Source organism: Chinchilla lanigera, unplaced genomic scaffold (assembly GCF_000276665.1).
Source record: "Chinchilla lanigera isolate Chin_1 unplaced genomic scaffold, ChiLan1.0 scaffold00038, whole genome shotgun sequence".
In the NCBI taxonomy this organism is placed as follows: domain Eukaryota; kingdom Metazoa; phylum Chordata; class Mammalia; order Rodentia; family Chinchillidae; genus Chinchilla; species Chinchilla lanigera.
In genome coordinates this window covers 11,051,867-11,072,433 of record NW_004955439.1, presented here as the reverse complement: position 1 = coordinate 11,072,433, position 20,567 = coordinate 11,051,867, and the positions used below count along the sequence as shown (strand labels likewise).

The following is a 20,567-nucleotide window of genomic DNA, read 5'->3' as shown; positions in this document are numbered from 1 at the left end:
TCTCTCAAGTTTGTTGAGACACTCTACTCTCTCATTTAATTTTATCCTACTGGAATCTACAGATAATGGCTCCTGACTCTCCCTCTGTTGTCATTCACATGGGCATACTCTCTAGGAAAGAGGAAAGATCTCTCTGCCCTTCCTGCCATGCAGATTAAGGTTGTGATGTGACTGCAAACAGCATCCCTCTAGAGGTTTTAGGAGCTCTTGTTGCCTAGACAAATGGCGCAGGCAACAAAGGGGAAAGGCAGGAAATCATTATAGCCAAGTGAGACTTGAAATGACATCAAAGCTTGATCTGATGATGTGAATCAAAACCACTGCGGTTTATGGGGTTTCCTCTGAAATATCTGAGTGTGCACTTCCTTCTCTCTGTTTGATGTCTTAGCACAGAGTATAATGAAAGTATCCAGATTTAGAAGATAGTAGATTGTATTTTTCTTCAGATAATCTCTTCTAAGTAATAGTCTATGTGGAGGACCACCTGGGCGACTCTCCTTGAAGGAGGAGCAATTGCCTCCATTTTGGCTGATTCTGTGCCTATTTCCATGTACAGAGCTGGCTGGGACTTTTCCTTATCCCTTCAATTGGCTTTGAGCAATGCATATCGGTCTAGCCGAGGTGCTGGTAATCTTTGGAGGCGGCAGGCATGTTTCCCCGGACCCCGTTGTTCCCTCGAGTGAGCCAGAATGAGGTAGATGTGTGAGCCAGTGCTCCATGCTGTTGGCTGGGATTGAGCCTTGGAAATAGAGGTTATGACTTCCTGGGGCTTCAAACATTACCCATCAGAGCTGAAGCACCGACCCCAAAACATTAGGTATCATCTCAGTTGTGTTATGCAGATTACTCTTTCTGCATATCCTTCTCTCTGCATTTGTAGAGGTGATTTCAGGCCTCCTACACAATCCAGCTCAGGGCACTCACCTACTTCTCATGGTTCTCACAGTCACGCATCCTCAAGCCACTCCCTTCTTCATGAATAAATAAAACCTGGGCTTAGCCTTGGGTCGGGGCCTTTGTTACAGATGGCCTTCATTGTGGCTGGACTTAGAACCCCTTGGCTCCCCGTAACTACAGATATGCCTTAGTGTCTTTATTCTGGCCATGGGTTACACTGGAAGTGGTAGATTGGAATTAACTCACTAGAATTTCAATAACTTTTCACGGGATTACAAATACAAACTTCCTGGCCTGCGATGAGGACCGGGAAGGGCTCTCTATAATTCTAGGTCATGATATCTCAAATCATGGTCTTCTTAGGTCTTTAGGATGCTTTAAGTGAAACTGTGACTCTCCAGAAGGATATTTGGTTCCAGGGGCTATTGTAATGAAGAACCACAAACTGGGTGGCTTAAAATAGAAAATTTGTTGTCTCACAGTTCTGGAAGCTAGAAGTTCAAAATCACGTTGTTGCCAGGGCCACGTTCCCTCCGAAACTTGTGAGAGGCTATCCTTCTTTGCCTTGTCTAGTTTTGTGACACCTGACAGTCCTTGGGTATCATTTGCCTTGTAGATGGATTCCCCCAATTTTTCCTCCATCACATGGCTGTCCCTGTGTGTGTGTGTGTGTGTGTGTGTGTGTGTGTGCACTCCTCTCAGAGGGACACCAGCCAATCAGATTGTGGTCTACACTACTTCATCATTATCTTATTAATTTCTTCTTCTTTTTTTTTTTTTTGGCAGTTCTGGGGGTTGAACCCAAGGCCTTCACACTGGGCTACAGCCCTTTTGATTTTTTATTTTGAACAGGATTTCACTAAACTTCTAAGTTCCCAGTCCTCCTGCCTTGGCCTCCCAGAATGTCACACACCTGGCGTAGCCTTATCTTAATTCACCTAATTACATCTTTGATGACTATATTTCAAAATAATATCACATTCTGAGGTAATGGGATTAGGACCTGAGCATAGCATTTAACCCATAATGAGAGAGAATATAGAATCCAAGTTTTCCTGGACTTATGTGTCTAGAAAATTTTCCAGTCAAACGAAATGCTATGGCTACGTAGCCCTATGGAAGACATAGACAAAATTACCCCCTGTTCCCACTGAAATGCTTGAGTGTTCTCAAGTTCAGCCTGAATAGTACCATCAACGTGCTTCCATGTCTTTACGGCTTGGACTCCATTATTCTTTCATCTCAATTTCTTGGAGAACCATGGAACTTGCCACAGTCAAGGGGTACCTGCCTTCAGAGGCTGAGAGTGAACCTGCCACGGGCCTTTCCTTTGAAGCACATGCACACCTGGCATCTTGTGGTGGGGCCTTTTTAAAACAAAACAGAGCATTTTTCCTTTGCTGAAATTGATGCTGCTTCCAAGCCCAAACTATCTATGGTACCCACTCATTCCAGCTTCCCTCTACCCTCCTATCTACTAGTCATGCTCTGGTCTTCACACTGCTCTTCCTAAAAGTAGCCTGTTTTGCCCTTGTAGCTTCTCAGGGGTGTCTCTGATCTCTTGACTACTGCAGAATATCAGGCTCATTTACTCCTTCTGTGAGTCATCTTTTTCTGTCTTGGACTACTCAACCAGCCAGTGAACACTACTGCACTTCCTAGTCAGTGAGACTGGTAGATTTTAGGTTTTGTGATCAAGACCTACAGTAAGGTGTTTGCTTTTTTTTCCTGGAATCTGTATACACATACAAAGATATTTTTAACCATGTTGAGTGTCATGAAACAGTATTTATCCTTATAGATGCACGTGCACTAAATCTCTTTTTTTTTGTTTTGTATTTTTGAGACAGGGTTTCACAATGCAGTGCAGGCTGGCCTTGAACCCACTTTCTAGCCCAGGCTGGCCTTGAATTCACAGTGATCTTCCTGCCTCAGCTCCTGAGTGGTGGGATTTCAGGCATGCACCACCATGCCCAACTTTTCTATTTTATTTAATTCTATCCTGTTCTAGTTGAGGATATTTCATTTAAAAGTGCTAATAAACTTTGACTGATTTCCCTACATACTAATGAGCTACAACTTGTATTCAGAGAAACAGTGGTCGAGATTAAGGCAGAAATCTGATTCTCTTACTTCTCTCCAGCAGCAAGAGTAATCTTTTTAAAGCTTAACTTAGATCAGGTCTGTCAGTACTTAATGCCCTCCAGCTCACTTCAAATAAAACCCAAAGTCCTTATCATAGCCTGCAGGATTCTTCACGGAAGCCCAACTTTATCTGTGACTACACTCATCCCTGATCAGTCTTCCCCAGCAGGGTTGCTTTCTCTGTCTTTTGCAAAGGCCCGCTACCCCTGACCTTTGCCTTCCTTAATCTTTCTGTCATTTAGTCCTGAGTCCCAAGGTCAGGCCTTCCCTGACCACTCTGTCTAAGTCCTATCAGTATTTATCAATTTACCCCACTTTATGTTCCTTCTAATATAGTCATCTGTTAGCCTCTCTGGAGGACTGGTTCCAAGATTTCACTCTCAGATACTAAAATTCAAGGACCTTCAAGTCCCTTATATAAAACAGTACACTATTAGCATGTTGCCCACACACATCCTCTCATACACTTTAAATCACTTCTAGATTATTTATAATACATAACACAATGTAAACGCTATGTAAATACTTGTTTTACTGTGGTGTTCAGGGAGTCTCCACAAGAGAAAAGTCTGCATATGTTCATTATAGGCATGACTTTCCCCCCAAATATTCTTCATCTGTGGTTGAATCCACAGATGCAGAACATGTGGAAATGGAGGGCTGACTGTTCTCATCTTCTGAGAGATGAGAAATCAACAAGCACTTGTTGATTTTCTTGATTGTGTCCGTCTGACTCTCCCGCTAGAGTATGAGCTCTGTAGGACAAGGATTGTTACAGACTGGGGTGAAGACTAGGACTCACGTCTTGATCAGGGAAAGCTCTTGGTGCCAACATGCACAAGGAGGAGACACAGAACAGTGTGCAGGGAGGTGTTGGGCTGTGATGCCAGACACCTCAGTTCACCATGCAGGGAGATCTGGCAGCAGGAGGACCCGTGTCAGCTGGGCTTGAGGTCCAGGTCCTTAGATCTCTTTGGTGACCCATAATTGAGTGCAGGGTGCTCCAGAAAGGGGGCATAATGTTGGGTAAGACTCACTCTTTCTTCATCTAGACAAGACCCAGTATGGCGGCAGCTGGGCTGAGTGACAACAGCACTCCCAGTCCCCAGAAGGGGAACCCATCACACCGTTGCCGAGGGTTCCAAACACGCCTCACCACTTCCTTTCTATCTCTTCAGCTCTCAGGTTTCCATTACCAGCCTCACTATTGCTCCGCTCTGGTACTTTCACTCTCCCGCTTGCCAGCATCTTCCCTTCATTGCAAACCTATTCCTTGCTATCCAGCCAGCTTTTAAATCAGAAATAGACACTCCCACTACCTTTTTTGAGCCATATGCTAAAGCTCCTCCCCTGCAAGCCCCAAGTCAAACATCCTTTCTCTATTCCAACAACCAGGAGAGGCCCTGCACCTCCCAGTTCCTTGTGTCACCTGCGATTTCATGGTGGCTATCAGGACCGAAAGAACACAGAGCCAAGTGGTCTCTTTGGGATTCATTAACATCTCATTGTTCAAGATACTTAATAATCGCACTGATTTGTTATGATAATATGATGCTGATTCTGATGCATATATTTTCACAGACTGTCTGAAGTACTTAACTAAAAGGAGTAACAGGAAGTGACTAGCCTTTTCATAGGCAAGGAACATCACTACTGGCTCAACCTGTTGTGGAGTAGGGGTGTTATGGGAGGAAGGGTGGAGGTAAAAGATAGTAAAAATTTAAAGAACAAAGAGAAATGAGCCTTGCTTGCAAGCAGTGTGCTATTCAACTGAGGCAAGTTTTCTCTTCTTGTTCTGTACACCAAGAGCTCTCACTTTCATAGGGTGTGCTGTATGTGCTTTATAGATGTCAACACACTCATCACAGCAGCTCTATTCTGGGTGCCCTACATTTTCTACGTATATTTCTAACATATTATAAATAAGTATGCTTCAAATTTTGATATTGTGCTATAGGTTATATGTAAAATTTTTCAATAAAATTTTCACATCTAATATTTTCAATCTAATGTTAATTTTCTTATATAATTTTCTACTCATTTCCCCACATTGTTAAATATTCCCAGAATGTAATTTAAATTCTCTTTTTAATAGTTTATCACAATTTACTCAGTTTTTTATCATTGCTACCTATTATTTTCAGTTTTTTCCTATTATAGTTAGTGCTGAAATGATCATTTTTTGTGCCAAAAAAAGTTCTTTTTGTATTTCAGATACTTTCTTTAAGGTTTATTCCTGGAAGAGATTTTGGTTTAAAAGTACTCCTCAAAAGATACTTAGTGGATATTAGAAATCTTTTTATAATAACTGTATTGCTTTATGTATTTTAAATATGTGTAAACTGAAAAGGGCTATTTTACCTTATTTTGCCAAACACAAATACAGTAATTGTAACATGATTCACTGTGAGGAAAGGGATCTGGCTGGATTGATGTACTAATCTGAGAAATTAAACAGGATACTTTCTTGTTTATTTATATTTCCTACTGAGTTTGAACATGCAATAGTTGTTCATAGATTATTATATTGCTCTTATGCTAATATTCTCTTGCTATCCTTGTATCTATTGAGTTATTTGGTTCTTAATGGTTTTTTAAATCTGTAGAAACTTTTAATGCATGAAATATATTTTCTCCTTGTCATTTACTGTAATTGTGCTCTAATTGATTCTTTAAATTTCATATATGCTTTTTTGGGTACATAGATGTTTCGAATTACCATGTGACCAGTTGTATCAAATGTTCGTTCTCTCACTTGTTCTATTGCTCGAGCATGTCGAAGTACATCCCGGCCCAGTGATCCAGGGAGAGCTTGGCCCCACCATGGGGGCAGGGGGTCACCACTTCTCAGCTCTCCCGGCTCTTTCAGGCACAGCCTGCAGGACACACTCTCAATGACCCTTGTTGCTGGGTTTTATCCCCTACCAAGCAGCCTTCTTGATCAGGATACTGGTAAGACAGTTCCAGCCCAGCTGCCTTCTGAGGGTCCTACTTGGATCACAGGAAACTCACTCATCCAGACAAGTACAGGTGTCCTGTACAGACAGTGCTATATGATGAAGATGTGTGATAGCAGAAACTTACCTTTCACTAAAAATAATTATTAAGGAAAAGATATATTGTCACCCATCCCCCTCAGGATGGTCCCTCTCACTTGGACACACGTGTCCCATCTTTCTTTCCATTTTCTGAAGCAGTTCTAACAGACACTGACAAGAGCTCTCTTTGGCCAAACTTGAATTGCATTTCTTTGAGCTCCTTCAAGACTAGGTCCACACCTTCAACCTGTCCTTGGCTGGCTTAGTCTGGTTTTAGTAAAAATCTTGCTGAATAAGTTTAGTGAAAATCGCCACTCTCAATCCCTGATCACATTCCCCACCCGCCACTCTTGACATCTAGTTACCCTGGCCTGCCTGCTGCTGGATCCTGTTAAGTGGTCAAGAAAGGTTCCTCCCCTACATCTTGATGTTTCCTCCTAGTAACTTTCCATCCACTGAATTCTGCCTTCCCTCTTGGGTACAAATCCGCACTTGTCCTTGTTGTATTTGGAGTTGAGCCCAGTCTCTCTCCACTATAGCAAAACCCAAATCAGAATAGTCCCTTGGATAAGGTCTTCTTTGCCACTTTCAACAAGCATCAAAATGAATTTTTTCTTTAACATTCTGTAAACTACTAATAGGATTGCGGAGTGATCAACACTTTGGAAGCCTGCTTGGTATTATTTTGTAAACCTGAGCATTTGCCTACCTATGATCCAGTAGCTACCCTCTTAGAACACACTTCCCAGGGGCACTGAGACCTCCACAGCCGCAGTATGGAACAGGAGGGTGTACACTGTAAACTTTGGGAAGGTGCCTTTCACATAACAGGTGTCCAACATGAACGTGATGGTCTGTCATGGAGGCAGACCAAGGATGTTCACAAAAGTTGATTATCTCTTGAACCTCAGTTTCTTCCAAAATAAATGTGTCCACCATGGAGCTTGGGTGTAACTAACCACCTCTCTCTCTGCTCCTCAGGGTTCAGACACAGACTCAGGAATTAAATAGGTCAACTCAAAATACTGACTTTTATTACTTGGTGAAATGCAACTGGAAAATGCAGCTTGATTTGTGAGAGAGTCGGGCTCCTACTTCTTCCTCCCAGTAAACGAATAATTCTGGTTTCACCCCGCTCCCAGCAACACCATCCTAGCACCCGTTCTTCTCCAGCAGGCTCCAACTTGGGGGAGCAATGTGTGCACCTTGACAGGCGTGTGAGTCATGCAGGAATTCTCCTCCCTAAGCAGAGAGCAAGGCCATGTGAGAGAACAGTCTGGGGACACTCTTGGACTTGCTTTCCTTTCCATGTGGCAATGTAAGGAGGATGGGGCAATACTGCTGGATATCTGTCATAGACTGAAGTGAGGGTCAAATACTGTGAAGTAATGATACAGTGCTTGACACCGGGGAAATGCTCAGGAAAGCACCTGCTACCATTGTAATGATCATTACAAGTAGCTGAGCAAAACCTGACACTGTCTTCTTTAGTAGACTTGGCAAATCTCTGTTCTAATTCTCTCTGGGATAACTCAAAGCTCATCTGGTTTTGCATATTTCCAAGTCCTTAGAGTGCATTTCGTTTCACACTTGTGTTCTGAACTATTGCAATAGTTAGCATTATTTAACTAATAAAATCTTAAAATATTAGAGAAGTTAAAACATGCAACATTTAGGCTTCTGGACTTTCCGTAACCCAAGGCTGGAGCTAGACATGAAAAGGGGGATGGATTCTAGTCTTCCAATGTCTTTACTAAAATGATTCAGGGTCCCTCCTGGACAGCTTTGTTATTGGTAAGTCTTTCCCCTAAAAGGAAACATGACATTTAAGAAGGTGCCTGGTATGTTAGTGTACACGAGTTGGCTGGCTAAATACCTTGTCTCAAAGGAGAGAAAGAAATGCTTGAAATGTCTCCTGATACCCCACTTTGCTTGATAAAGTAAAAGCCAGGCCAGGTGTGGTGGCGCATGCCTATAATTCCAGCACTCGGGAGGCTGAGGCAGGAGGATCGTTGCAAGTTCGAGGGCAGCCTGGGCTACAAAGTGAGCTCAAGGCTAGCCTGAACTGCATAGCAAGACCCTTTTTGTCTCAAAAAGACAAAAGAAAACAAACAAACAAAAAAACAGATAAAGTAAAAGCCTAGAGATTCTCTATGAGTTCATTGATGTTTCCCAATTACTTATCCACAGCAAAAAGCAGCTGAAATACCTTTTCTTCTATTTTACAAAGTGTTGCATGTTGAACTGTGTCACCAAGGACATATGTTCAAGTTGTGACCTTATGTACCTGTTAGAGCAACTTTATTTACAAAAAAAGTCTTTACAGAGGTGATCAAGTATAAATGAGGTCCCTAGTTAGGGTGGACCCTAATCCAGTATGACTGGTGTCCTTCTAAGAAGAGAAGAGACACAGAGACAGAGACTGACAAGGGGAGGATGACACAAAGACTATGGGAAAAATGCCATGTGATGGCAGAAGCAGAGATTGGGGTGGTGTGTCCACTGCCAAGGAGTGACAAGTTTGCCTGAAAACACCAGGAGACTCTCCCTTACAGCCTTCAGAGAGAGCTGGGTCTTATGAACATCTTGATCTTGGACTCTGGTCCCCAGAATGATGAGAATATACCTCTGTTATTTTAAACCACCCCATTTGTGATATTTTACTATTACAGCAGCACTAGAAAAATAATGCACCAGGCATCTTAAATGCTAAGCAATCAGTGCCTTTAACAAGAGCATTCTGGTATAAAATTATGCCTCATAATTTATCCTTAGGAAGAAATAGAATTGAAATCAAATTCTATTCTACGAAATTGAATAATCACTAGTTCTAAGGGGCTGGGGATTTAGCTCAGCGGCAAAGCGCCATCCTGGCAAGCGCAAGGTCGTGAGTTCGGTTCCCGGTACCGGAGAAAAAACAAAAAACAAAAAACAAACAAAAAAAAAATCACTAGTTCTAGTGATAATTTTTATTTGTAGAAAACCAATACTGAATCTCTACAGGAAGCAAATACAGCATTGATAAATGTTACATATTGTTTGGGAGCATGCCATTGTTCTATTTTAGTAAATTTGTGACTAATATCACCACAGTCCTCTTTAATGCGTGGTATTTTATTATAAATAACTAAGTTAGGTAGAAATACAGGCAGTCACACAGGGCTAGGCCTGGGGGAGTCAGTGCAGAAGATGAGAATGCATCAGGACTGCGCCTGGAGGCTCATCTACAGGTTAAATTCACAATGGCCAGATTTACATACTTCTTTAGAGGACAAACAGAAGCCTGAGATTACTGGTACCACCTTTTTGAGATTTCTTGTATAAATAAACCATTGCCTCATTAGGGGTGGGCCATCCTCTCTCACTCACTAAGACTAAGACTAAGACTAAGACTAAGACTAAGACTATAGATTATCAACCGAGGATAATGACATCATCTGTATGCTCTTGCTACTATTGGATCAATATTGGCTAAGTGGCTATACTTATAATCTTATTGGTTGATTGTAATTTGCCCCATATTGTACCCACCCCTCGTGACTTTGCTGTATAGAACTTTCTCAGAGAAGTGGGCTTGCTAGCAGTCTATTCAGGACCTCTCCTGTCTCTCAGGAGCTATTCCTACTCCCCATTCCTTTTCCCTAATAAATTTTTCTACTCTTAACTTCTGTTGTTCCTTAGAATTCATTCTTCAACTCCGGGGAACACCAACTCAGTGTATCTGACATCTAGCAGGTTGGGAATTACAATACTTCCCTATATCATTTGGAGGTCCTATATCACTAGCACTCAGTAATGCATAAGCAGACAGTGAAGACCTTTCAGTGGGTTGATGTTAGTGAGTGTAGGCTGAGTATAGCCAAGACCAATTAAATTTTTAAAAACACTTATGAATTCCTTGTGATTTTCCAATTTCACAACTCAGCTAAGACCTCAGTACAATACAGTCCTATTTCAAGCCTTTTGCTTGAAGACTTGGCATAGCACTTGCTGATGAGCCCTTGGGATAAACACATAACAAACAAGCATGGTAAATGATTGTGGGAACCATTAGAATTGAGTTAGCTCACTTTATGCTCCAATAGGTCTCTTTCCTAGGAAATCCTCTTTCAAACTCCTTTGCTTTCTCCTACAAAGCCACATCAAGATGTTAGAAAGTAGGAAGGAGGATGGACACCGAGATGACTGGATTTAACATCAGCACCGAATGTTAAAACTGCATGTGCGTGTGTTTGGAGAAATGTGTCTTCTGACACTACTGTTCACAATGTGGTTGCAGGCTGGCTACAAGGCCCAACATGATTACAATGAAATCAATCTGAAGTGAGCAATGAGAAGTAATGGTAGAGTACAAAACTGTCTCATACCATCTCTGCTCATCTGTCCTTTCTAACTTCATGAGGAAGACGCATTGGGCAAACAAGTAGACCAGGATGCCTCAGAACTACTCGGAGTACAGAGGCAAGATGGCACCTGTGGGACCTCATGCATAAGCTCTGTTTCTCAAGCAAAACAGATCTGACCTCAAGGCAGCATCAGAAGCTTTTACTGCAACTCTCAAGGGTGCTATAAAGCGTCTCGCTGTCTTGATGTGATCACAAGTGGGAGGCTTGGCTGTGGGGATGGTGTTGGGTGTAGAGGTGTGAACATTCACCAGGCCTTGCTCAGGGAAATATTGCAGGAATTCACAGAAAAAGGGGGATAGTCTTGCGGGAACCCAAGAACAAGTGCCCAGGGAAGACTTCTCTTCACTAAAACCCGCAGGTGCTCTGGGACAGGAGGAGCATAGGCCTCGCCCTGTGGCAGTCACTGTTAATCACTTTGGCTCCTCTGTACTTTCTGCTCCTGCCACTCTTGCTGGTGACAGCTGCCAAGTCCTCCTTCCCTGTGCTGTTCATATTTTTAGACCTCTTTTCTGTATACCTCCTCAGTGAAACATGAGCCCTGGGAAGCCAGCTACCAGGACCTTCTATATCTGTACAGGAAACATGAGCCCAATTTCCATCTTCTCTCTGGCTGTGGACTAAGGGCTCTGGTTTGCTCTGCAGGAGGAAACAACACAGACTCTTTAGGCAGATACGCAGGGGCTACTTCTGGTCCATTTATCTAATGCTGGCTATAGGCATATTGTTTCACCTACTTGTACCCCACTTTCTTCATGTGGAAAATGGGGGTAATAGTAGAATCTACTGCATGGGGTTGTTGTGAATGTCAACTTCCCCTCTCACCCATGTGAGGCCACAGGGAGAAGGCACCATATGTAAGTCAGGAAGAAATGAGTCTTCTGGCACCTTGATTATGAATTTCCCAACCTCTACAACTGTAAGAAACACAGCTTTGTTATTTAACTGACTCAGCCAATGGCAATTTGTTTATAATGGCCCAAACTAAGATAGTTTCTAGTACAATAAATCAAAACAAAGCAAATCTAAAAAAAAAAAAAAGAAAAGCTTACTTAAGTAACAGTTATACCGGGTATTATGGTGCACACCTATAATCCCAGCACTCTGGAGGTTGAGGCAGGAGGATCGCTGTGAGTTTGAGGCGAACCTGGCAGCATAGAGAGACCCTGCCTCAAAACAAAAAAACAAAAAACTAAAAAAGATATATAATCAATTATTATAATTTGCCCTATCATTTTTTGTAAGCTCAAGTTTTTCTCTAATGTAAAACATGATATTTCCTTGCTCGGTATATTGGCAAGGGCATTGTTTTAAAAATCACAATTTAAAGAACAATGCCTTGGGCCGGGGATATAGCTCAGCGGCATAAGTGCTTGCCTGGCAAGCCTGAGGTCATGAGTTTGATTCCTGGTACAAAAAAAAAAAAAAAAAGAACAATGCCTCTCACACACATCATTTAAAAATACAGATTGCCAGGCCTCTGTCCTGGAAGTTTTCTTTCACAAGATATGAGTTGGTTCACCCAATACTCTCCCCTATTTTCTCGTAAAATTAGATTCTTCAGACAATTCCTAAATTGAAGACATTCCCAGAGAAAAGTTATACAGAAAGATGAAATACCTGTTACCATTGCTACCAAGAGCTAGAGCATTGCAGTGTTCACACAGCGCCTGCTGATTGCTGCCTAGGTTGAGTGCACAGTTTTAAGAAGTGAGTGTGCTGGTGCATGACCGGAGCCACACACACATCATGCCCGCACATGACTGTGATCTTTGCTCCTTTGTAAAGTCGTCATGGAGTCTGAGAGCTCTGAACTTTGCTCCTTCCCTGTACACCTCCCTGTTCTTTCACTCCCAGCATTCCCCACTCCTGTCTCTGCTTAAATGCCAGCGTGGGAAGCGGGGCTCCTCTGGGTAAGGATCAGACTCTCTCCCAACCATGTTTTTCCTGACTCCAGTCCTGGTAGCAGTTGTCTGCATTTTGATCCTGTGGATCTTTAAAGCTGCTGATAGAAGCCCAGAGAAAAAGAAAGGGGAGCCCCAAACTCAGCCCTGGGTGCATGAAGACTTGAAAGACAGCTCTGACCTCCACCAAGTGGAAGAAGGTAAAGACGCTGGCGTTGCCTCCTGGCTTTACCACAGGGTGCTTCTGTGACTAGTGTGAGCCACTGGCGGGGCTCGTGGATGGGGACACACGCAGGCTGGTTTCATCACCAACCTCTAGTATGCCAACAATTCAATGAGACAAAGATGAGGATCATGTCTTAGGTGATCAGCTTGTCACCTGCTTGCGCCTGTACCCCTTTATTCCTCCTAATCAAAACCTGCCGAAGGGCAGAAGTTTCCCCAAGCTCTAGTTCTGTTCTGCCTGTTACAGTCTTTCTGAGGGGCCTCCTCACAGGCTAGCAGTGAGTGTGGGGCAAATGGTTACACTGTCTGTGGTCAAGAACTTTGAAACTGACAAAGTGGCATCACCCTAGGGGTTTGCAGCTTTTTATTGTTCCAAGCCCTGTGGGTTACAGATGAGAGCATTCATGTCCTCAATAAGCTGAGGGTCCTATTCAGGAGACCAGGTGACACAAAGAAACAGAAAACTCAGTGGAACTGTCATCAGGTATTAAGGCCAGCTGGGGGCAGGATAGGCCAGTGGGGAAGGCCAAAGCAGCCCTGGAGGATGCACAGCAGGGCAGGGTGTATTGATTAGGAGGGGCAGAGAGAGCCTAGGCCAGGGATGGAATAGCTGGAAGAGAATCTGAGAGGCTGGGAGGGGTGAGAAAGGAAAGGAGAGGCAATAAAGGAGGACCTGGGAAGGAGGGCGGGAGGGAGAGTTTCTGGCAGAAGTTTGAGTAATCTGTGTTTAAGCAACAGTGCGAACAGGTGAGGGGGTGCACTTGATTTGGAGGAGGTTGCGTGATTCTCAGTTTGCTCCCCACCTCCAGCAGAGGTTGTTTGGAAATGTGTGTGTTCAGTGGTCCTTGTCTAAGGACTCCGGGTTGGATGTCCCTCCATGCTGGGAGCCAACAGGATGCTGAGTGTACAGCCAGGAGCCAAGCCCAGGCCGCCTCTTACACAGCCACCTCTCGTTCTCATGCGGATGCACCTTGAGTTACTTGCCTTGGGTTCTGATAGGCCTTGGTGAGTTGAAAATATCATAGGTTGAAAATACATTTAATATTCCTACCCTACCAAGCCTCACAGTTCAGGTAGCCTACCTTAAACATGCTCAGAGCTCTTCCACTAACCTATTTGAGACACAGCATCCAATAGGGGCCTATTTTATAATAAAATGTTGACTCTTTCATCAAATTTATTAAATATTATCCTAACAGTGAAAAGCAGAATGGTTGTCTGCAATGCTTCTGTCCCACCACGAAGTTGGAAAAGTGTAAGTTTGGAAGGTTGGAGACAGTCTGTGGGGAAGCACATCGCTCAGCAAAGGGACATCTGTTGTGAAGCTGTGTGGTTTTGCCTAGCGGGGTGGCCTGGACGATGGTGGTCGTGGGAACGCAGGAATGAGGTGAATCAGGGTGAAGTCAAACAAAGAACAAGAGGGGTTGGAAATAAATCGAATGTGAGGAGAAGCAGGAGGGAGGGATTCGGAGACTGAGGTCTCAGAGTGATGGTGTAGCATGGGTGAGGGCGAGAAGATCTGTTCAGAGGGGAAGTGCAGTTTCATCGAGGATGTGTTACATTTGACATGACAGTGACAGGAGGTGAAGGTTCCTGGCCACAGACACTGGCTGAAGAGGCAAGAGCGGAGGACAACTCATAGTATTCGGAAGGCTAATGAATCCATGAGGTGGGTACTGCAAGATAGAAGGCTGAGGATGGCACCTGGTAGCCCCTGTGGACAAGAGGCCTGGGTCAGATAGATGGACCATAGAGAAAAGGAGAAGACATGAGCAGAGAAGCGCTGGAACAATAATAACAAGCCCTTACATAGCACTGACTGAAGCCAGGCAGGCTCACATTTTGTGCAATATCATTTAAAGTTTATCACAGTACAATGAGTTCAACATTAACATTATCGCTATGTTACAGATAAGGACACTGAGGCTCAAACAGGGTAAGGCACCTGGCCAAGAGGGGAGAAGCAAGAATCTGGCAGTATGGCTCCAGGGTCCAGGCACAACAGCCTTTACAAAAGGACAGTGACCCAAACAGAAGAGGCGGGAGATGTCCAGCAGGGCTGCACCCCTCTAGGAGATCAGAGGTGGTGTGTATGGAGGGACTCTGGGTCTGCAGAACCAGGAGGCTGGAGGACATAGGAGTGCTTGGTGAGGCTGGGAAGGAGTCATGGGCTAGGTCAGCACCTGAAGGGTGGAAACATAGCGCAGTACTGTGTAGCTTTAGACTGGTTCTCTGCCTCATGGCTCAATTTTGCAAAATCCTTTGCCTCTTCATTCTGTTTCCTTCCATCTTTCATCCTTCAGAGGAATGAAGTTAACCGTATTAACCATATCAGTGACCTTCTTAGCAGGTAGTGAAAATCTGGCCTGATTGTAGTGTTCACAGGACTCTTCTTTCGATTTTTATTGTTTACATAAGCAGTAAATGCTAGGGTCACACAGATCAGTAAGAACCAGTCTTAAAACCATGCTCTCTGCCACCTGTGTCCCTGTTTTTGGCCACAGCTTTGGTGGACATAGTCTGAGTCCAGGTTCACAGGGCTTTGAGCACAGGGATATTTAGAGAAGAAAAGGGATTCCATTACCGAGGAAGCAGGGAGATGGGTTTTCGACTACAAATAGCAGATTCAAGCCATTTTGAATACTAACAATGAACAACAAATAGTAAAATAAGTATTCTAGGACATCCTAATGGAGTTAAGGAAGATGTGGACATTAATCCAAACTTCTCCAGCTCTGGTTCACAAAGAATCCCCCACTCCACGCCCACAGACTAGGAATGAGCTTGTGTGTAGAGGGCAGGGAGGAGGGGAGGAGGCAGAAAAGCATGGTGTGGGCAAGCTTGTAAGATAAACGATAAGGACTTCCTTTGATAAGCTAAGCACAGTGTCTTATTAACTATCAGTTCCCTATTTATGTGGAACAGAGGTCTAAGAAGTAGCTGATGTTTACCTCATAGAACAAACCTCAGATTATCTCTCTAAAATGAACCGAAAATCCTACCCACAAATTCTCTACTTAAAGAGATAAGGAGCCGGGTGTGGTGGTGGTGCAAGCCCGTAATCCCAGCACTCAGGAGGCTTCCTCCTTTTATTTTTAAAATTAAAAAAAAACAAATAGAGGCTGAGGCAGGAGATCGCTGGGAGTTTGAGGCTAGTCTGGGCTACAAAGTGAGCTCAAGGCCAGCCTGAACTGCATAGTGAGACCCTATCTCAAAAAAACACACACACACAAAAAAAAAAGAGAGAGAGAGAGACATGGGAAACTTAGTTTATCAAGATGTGTTCATTTCAATGTTGGTGGAGGATATTTTTCCATTGGCCATTTGAATGCTATGATTATAATTGGAATTCTGATTAAGTATCCTATACTGTCCAGTCTTTGTTAAGAAGGCCTATGTTAAAACTTTTATCTAGTGTAATAGCTCAGAATCAAAATGTTCCTGAAAGCTTGGGAAAGGAGAAATTTCCGCATATGTACCCTGTGAACAAATACCTGTCAAAACTAGTTGCAAGCCTATTCAATGGATTATTGACAACACACCTCAGTGGGAGCTTGACAAACTAATCAGTGTCAGCCTCTTCCCTCTGGAAATCAGCCAACCAGGGATAGACTCATTCCAGTACTTGCTCATCTGACTGCCAACCAATCCACAGCTGTCGCAACTGAGTGACACTGCTCCTACTGATGATGTTAATCATGTATACCCCTGAGAGTCCACCAACTCCTTAGCTTCAGGGTTCTGAACAAAGCAGTGTATGAGAGCTAGGCTCTTGGGGCCATCAAGAAACATTCATTAAATATTCAGGAGTTATTGGGCCATTTGTTAAATCTTCAGTAGCTTGAGTCAGGCCATGATGGGATTGAACATTTACATCATGGATACTGGCAAGTGCTCTTCCTCCCCCAAAGAGCTGATTTACCAGTCCACCACTGCCAAAAATGTATTCAAGGTCAGGTTCTACTCTGCTCAGAGGCACTGAGCTTGACCAGCACAGTTCTTTATTATCAAGAGAAATACACTCAGCTCTGTCTTAGCGTTTCTCCGTCCTTTGACATACCCACCCACTAGTACTTTTGCATCCCTGAGTTTAAAGGTCTGTAAACCAAGGCTCCCAAAAGACCTTGAGGTTTCAGGATAAAGTAAATGTAGCTGAGAGATTAAGAAAAGGAAAGGACTTGAAAGAAGACATTGTCTTGAGATCAAGCCTGTATGGAACCCTGGGAAGGGAGAGTGAAACGAGCACAGAGGACGGAAGGGCAACTCTGTCCGCTTCACTTCACTCTTTGGAGGGGAGGATAAATATCTTTTTCCCTACTGATCCCAGGTTTGTGGCTGAGGCCTTCTAGCAAAGGCAGATTAATAGGAGAAAAACACGTTTATTTACCGTCAGTATTACATGGGACAGCAGCTTTTGTAAGTCAAAGAATACCCAAAGAAATGGTTACACTTGTAGATTTTTCTGTTAGATTTGTCAGAGCGGACAGCTATGGGGACACACTGTAGAAAAATGAGGGTGTGATCTAGGGTAACCAACCCGGGGAGACTTTGCAAGGCCTGTTTGTTGAGACTCTTCCATGTGACCCTTTCTCTGCAGAGACGAGGATGTTCTTTTCTCTGGGCATCAGGAGGCCGTCCCTTGGGGGAGGGCCTGGTGACCTGCTTTTGGGGAAGATCAGAAAGTTCTCTGTAGGTTTTATGACCTGCACCAGGGAAGAAGGGCTGTGGGGAAAGTCAGAGAACTGTTCCTGCTCCTGCCGTTCTCCATCATGCCAAGGACGAGCCCTACCAGCTTCAGAATAGCTTTGCTCTGTTCAAGACCTGACCATGTGGGCAATCCCAGCCTCCCCAGTCCCAGCCACCTCAGCGCTGTTAGTGAAATAATCAGTCAGTACCCAGTTAGGGGGCCGAATGGCAAGAGGCCAAGTCAGAAACAGGCCTCTTGTGCTGAGGCAGCTGGCAAAGAGGCCCTCTGAGGAGCGGGTGAACCCTTAGGTTGCTCCCTGCCACCTTTGACGTCTGGCTAGGGAGACAGCTGTATCCCCTACATCCTCAATGTCGCTGCTCCTCAAGGCTCCCAGAAAATTACAGGGAGGGAACAAAGGTGATGTGACCCCAACTGTTTTTGGTTTCTTTATTAGAAAATATTTGGTCTCTTTGCAAAGATTTGTGAAAACACAAATGTGATTTATTTAGAAGGGCGGCTGGAAAAGCACCTCCACATTAACTGTGAAAGGTAGAAGTGCCCTAAAATTTCTCAGCCAGCTAACCCTAATTACGGAGCAATTTAGAGGCCCCTTGGTACTCAAGCAATGGTACAAGAAAAGTTGCTATTGGCAGCAGTAACAAACCCCAAGTGTGTCAGCAAAGGATTTCCAGTGAAAAGCAGGTCATAATGGCACCCGGTTGCTTTGGAACCTGCAGGTTGAAGAGCTTGAGTAAATCCCTCATTGGAGCTCTGCCGGCTCTAGGGTGGAGGCAGAAATACAGGAGTTTACGAAGCTGTTTTCTTTCCACCCCTGGGCTGCAGTCTTGGGAGCAGTCAGGAGTCTGAGGACCTCGGAGAGAAGTGCTACCTTTTGTTTTTGCTCAGTGCCCTGCAGTTCCTCTGCTTCCTTCAGTTCCTCTGGTGCTGTCTCACTGGCAGAGCTCACTGGGCCTCCAGCCTGGCATCCAGGCCACATGTTCTCTGTGCTCCTCCATTCCTCAGGAATCGGGAGACCTTCTGCCCTGTGAGAGTCTGCCGGAATGGTGGCCCTACCGTGTAGGCATTGTGGACCCACTTAGGAAAATCCCACCCACCGGGGACAACCATATTGTTATTTATTTCCAGGGAAATCACTTTTGTGCTATCAGCAGTTGACACTAACACTCTGAAATGGCTTAACCTAGGGTCAAGGCCTGTGGTTCCCTAGATCACTCAGAAGGTATTGCCTTAGGCTGCAAGTACATACAAAGGCTGCTTTACTCAAAATTAACTGTTACTATGGGACTATAGACCTTCATGGTCCCATCTGAAAGCATGGGAAGTACCAGATCCCCAGGTTGGGATGAATTACAGGTTTGACTTTTGTCACCATCCTTTATATCAGCTCAGCCTCACTGAGCTGGTAATTGGAAAATGTTCTGTGGACACTTGGGTGCTTGTCTATTTCTGAGTCTATTAACCTTCACCTAGATTTTACCTGTTATTTTCCAGAGTCCCAGGTTAGCTCTTCAATGTGTAGAAGAAAATGCTGCAAAATGTTTCTCTCCAAGAATTTTAGTTTCTTCAGCTGGAAGGATTGCTACAAATTCCCTAATTAACTGTTTCTGAAAGGGAAAATCCTTCAGTAGACGACAAAGCCACAGCTACAACCACGACCACAGCATTAGCTAATCAGAGGGGCCAGAGTAAACTGAACCTACTTAAAGAAGAAAGTGGCAAATAAGTTGTCTTGTATCACACAGATCAGGGTGTGGGGGCCACATATATCATACCAGGCACCCATACATTGGTTTTGGGGAAAATTGTCAATAAGCAACATACAAGACAACACCATGCATTTTGCTAAAGAAATAGTTTATGTAGTATAATAATGAGTCTGGCCACATGTGGTGGTGTACACCTGTAATGCCAGCACTCCAGAGGCTGAGGCAGGAAGATTATTGTGAGTTCGGGACCAGCCTGAGCTACAAAGTGAGCTCAAGGCCAGCCTGAACTGTACAGCGACACCCTGTCTCAAAAAAGACCAAAAAAAAACAAAAAAAAAAAAGATTCTGCTAATACATATCCACTCACACACACAAAATGTGGTGGGTTGAAAATCCCCTATTTGTTTTTTTATAATGATGAGTGCTGAGCATTTTTGGCAATATTATCATGACAGTGTGTAATGATTTCCTTTACCTAAGCAGGCATTGCTTTCTATGGTGACATGGTCCTCTGAACCAATTTCCATCAGGTTGAAAAAAAAAAAATTAGACTTGGTAAAGCTGAACTATGTAAAAAGGGCCATCGACTCATTGCGTCCTGATGATATTTTCAGTCTGTACTTCCTGGGCAGCCTTCTTAATGAAGCTTTCTTTACCTTATTCAAAGTTCCCTGAAAAAAATCCAACTCATGTCAATTCATTGTGATTTAAGATCTGTTCTTTGCAATGGTCTCCTCTTGGTATCTTTGTCTTATAGGTTCTAGGAGTTGATAAAGTTCAACAACAAACAAAAGCCCAAGATCAGATTAAGATAAGCCAGGTGTATGTGTGTGTGTGTGTGTGTGTGTGTGTGTGTGCGTGTGTTACCCCATCCAAAAAATTTTCTTTTCAATAATTTTAATTGACTGAAGTCAGTGTCTTGGAATTCATTTCTGTTGCAATCTTTGTAGTGCAGTCCAAAACTATGTCTATTCATGGATTTGAAAAACACAAGGAAACATTGTCAAAGGAAGACTTGTCCAAGTCTGGATACATAGACAACAATTTTGAGAATATTGGAAAGAGATATCTGGAGATTTAACAGTAAGATCATGTGAGTTTGTAAAGCCTCATAGGAAGTTTGCAGTGCTATTTGTTGGAATAGCTCCTACCATAAGATAGGACAGGCTTGTCCTTAATGAGTGTGTCAGACAGGTGTTTCTTTTCATCTTTTGCAGTGCCTGTGGGTTCACTTTCTTTCTCCTCACTTTAGCCATTTGTAGCTTCAACTGTAGAATCTTTGATTGCACCTTCATTTTCTGTCAGATCCTGTGGTACTCAGTATGAGCTTCCAGGGATTCTCTGAATGGGAAATAAGAGAGAGAACTAGAAGAACTGACAGGCAGGCAAGTGGAATGGTGAATTTTATGAAGTTAATGGTCCTTTTCTTGTTTAAGACACACTAACACGTCTTCATTCTGAGGTCATAGAGATATTCTTCTATATTCTTTCCTAAAAGTTTTTAAAGTTAGACTTTTATATTTAGAATTGCGATGAGGACA

The 20,567-nt window shown here is 43.5% G+C and overlaps 1 protein-coding gene across 3 annotated transcripts in view; it reads left to right on the top strand.

Annotated features, from left to right (window-relative positions):
* Window positions 1-12,355: 12,355 nt before the first annotated feature.
* The window catches only part of Iyd (iodotyrosine deiodinase), a 61,282-nt gene continuing 53,070 nt past the window's right edge, over window positions 12,356-20,567 (top strand). For all 3 annotated transcript variants that reach the window (XR_261977.2, XM_005390590.2, XM_013517319.1), the window contains exon 1: window positions 12,356-12,587. Coding sequence is in view for 2 of the 3 variants with exons in the window: in XM_005390590.2 (XP_005390647.1) it covers window positions 12,422-12,587 (166 nt within the window). In the remaining variant the exon portion in view is untranslated. The remainder of the gene's footprint in view (window positions 12,588-20,567) is intronic.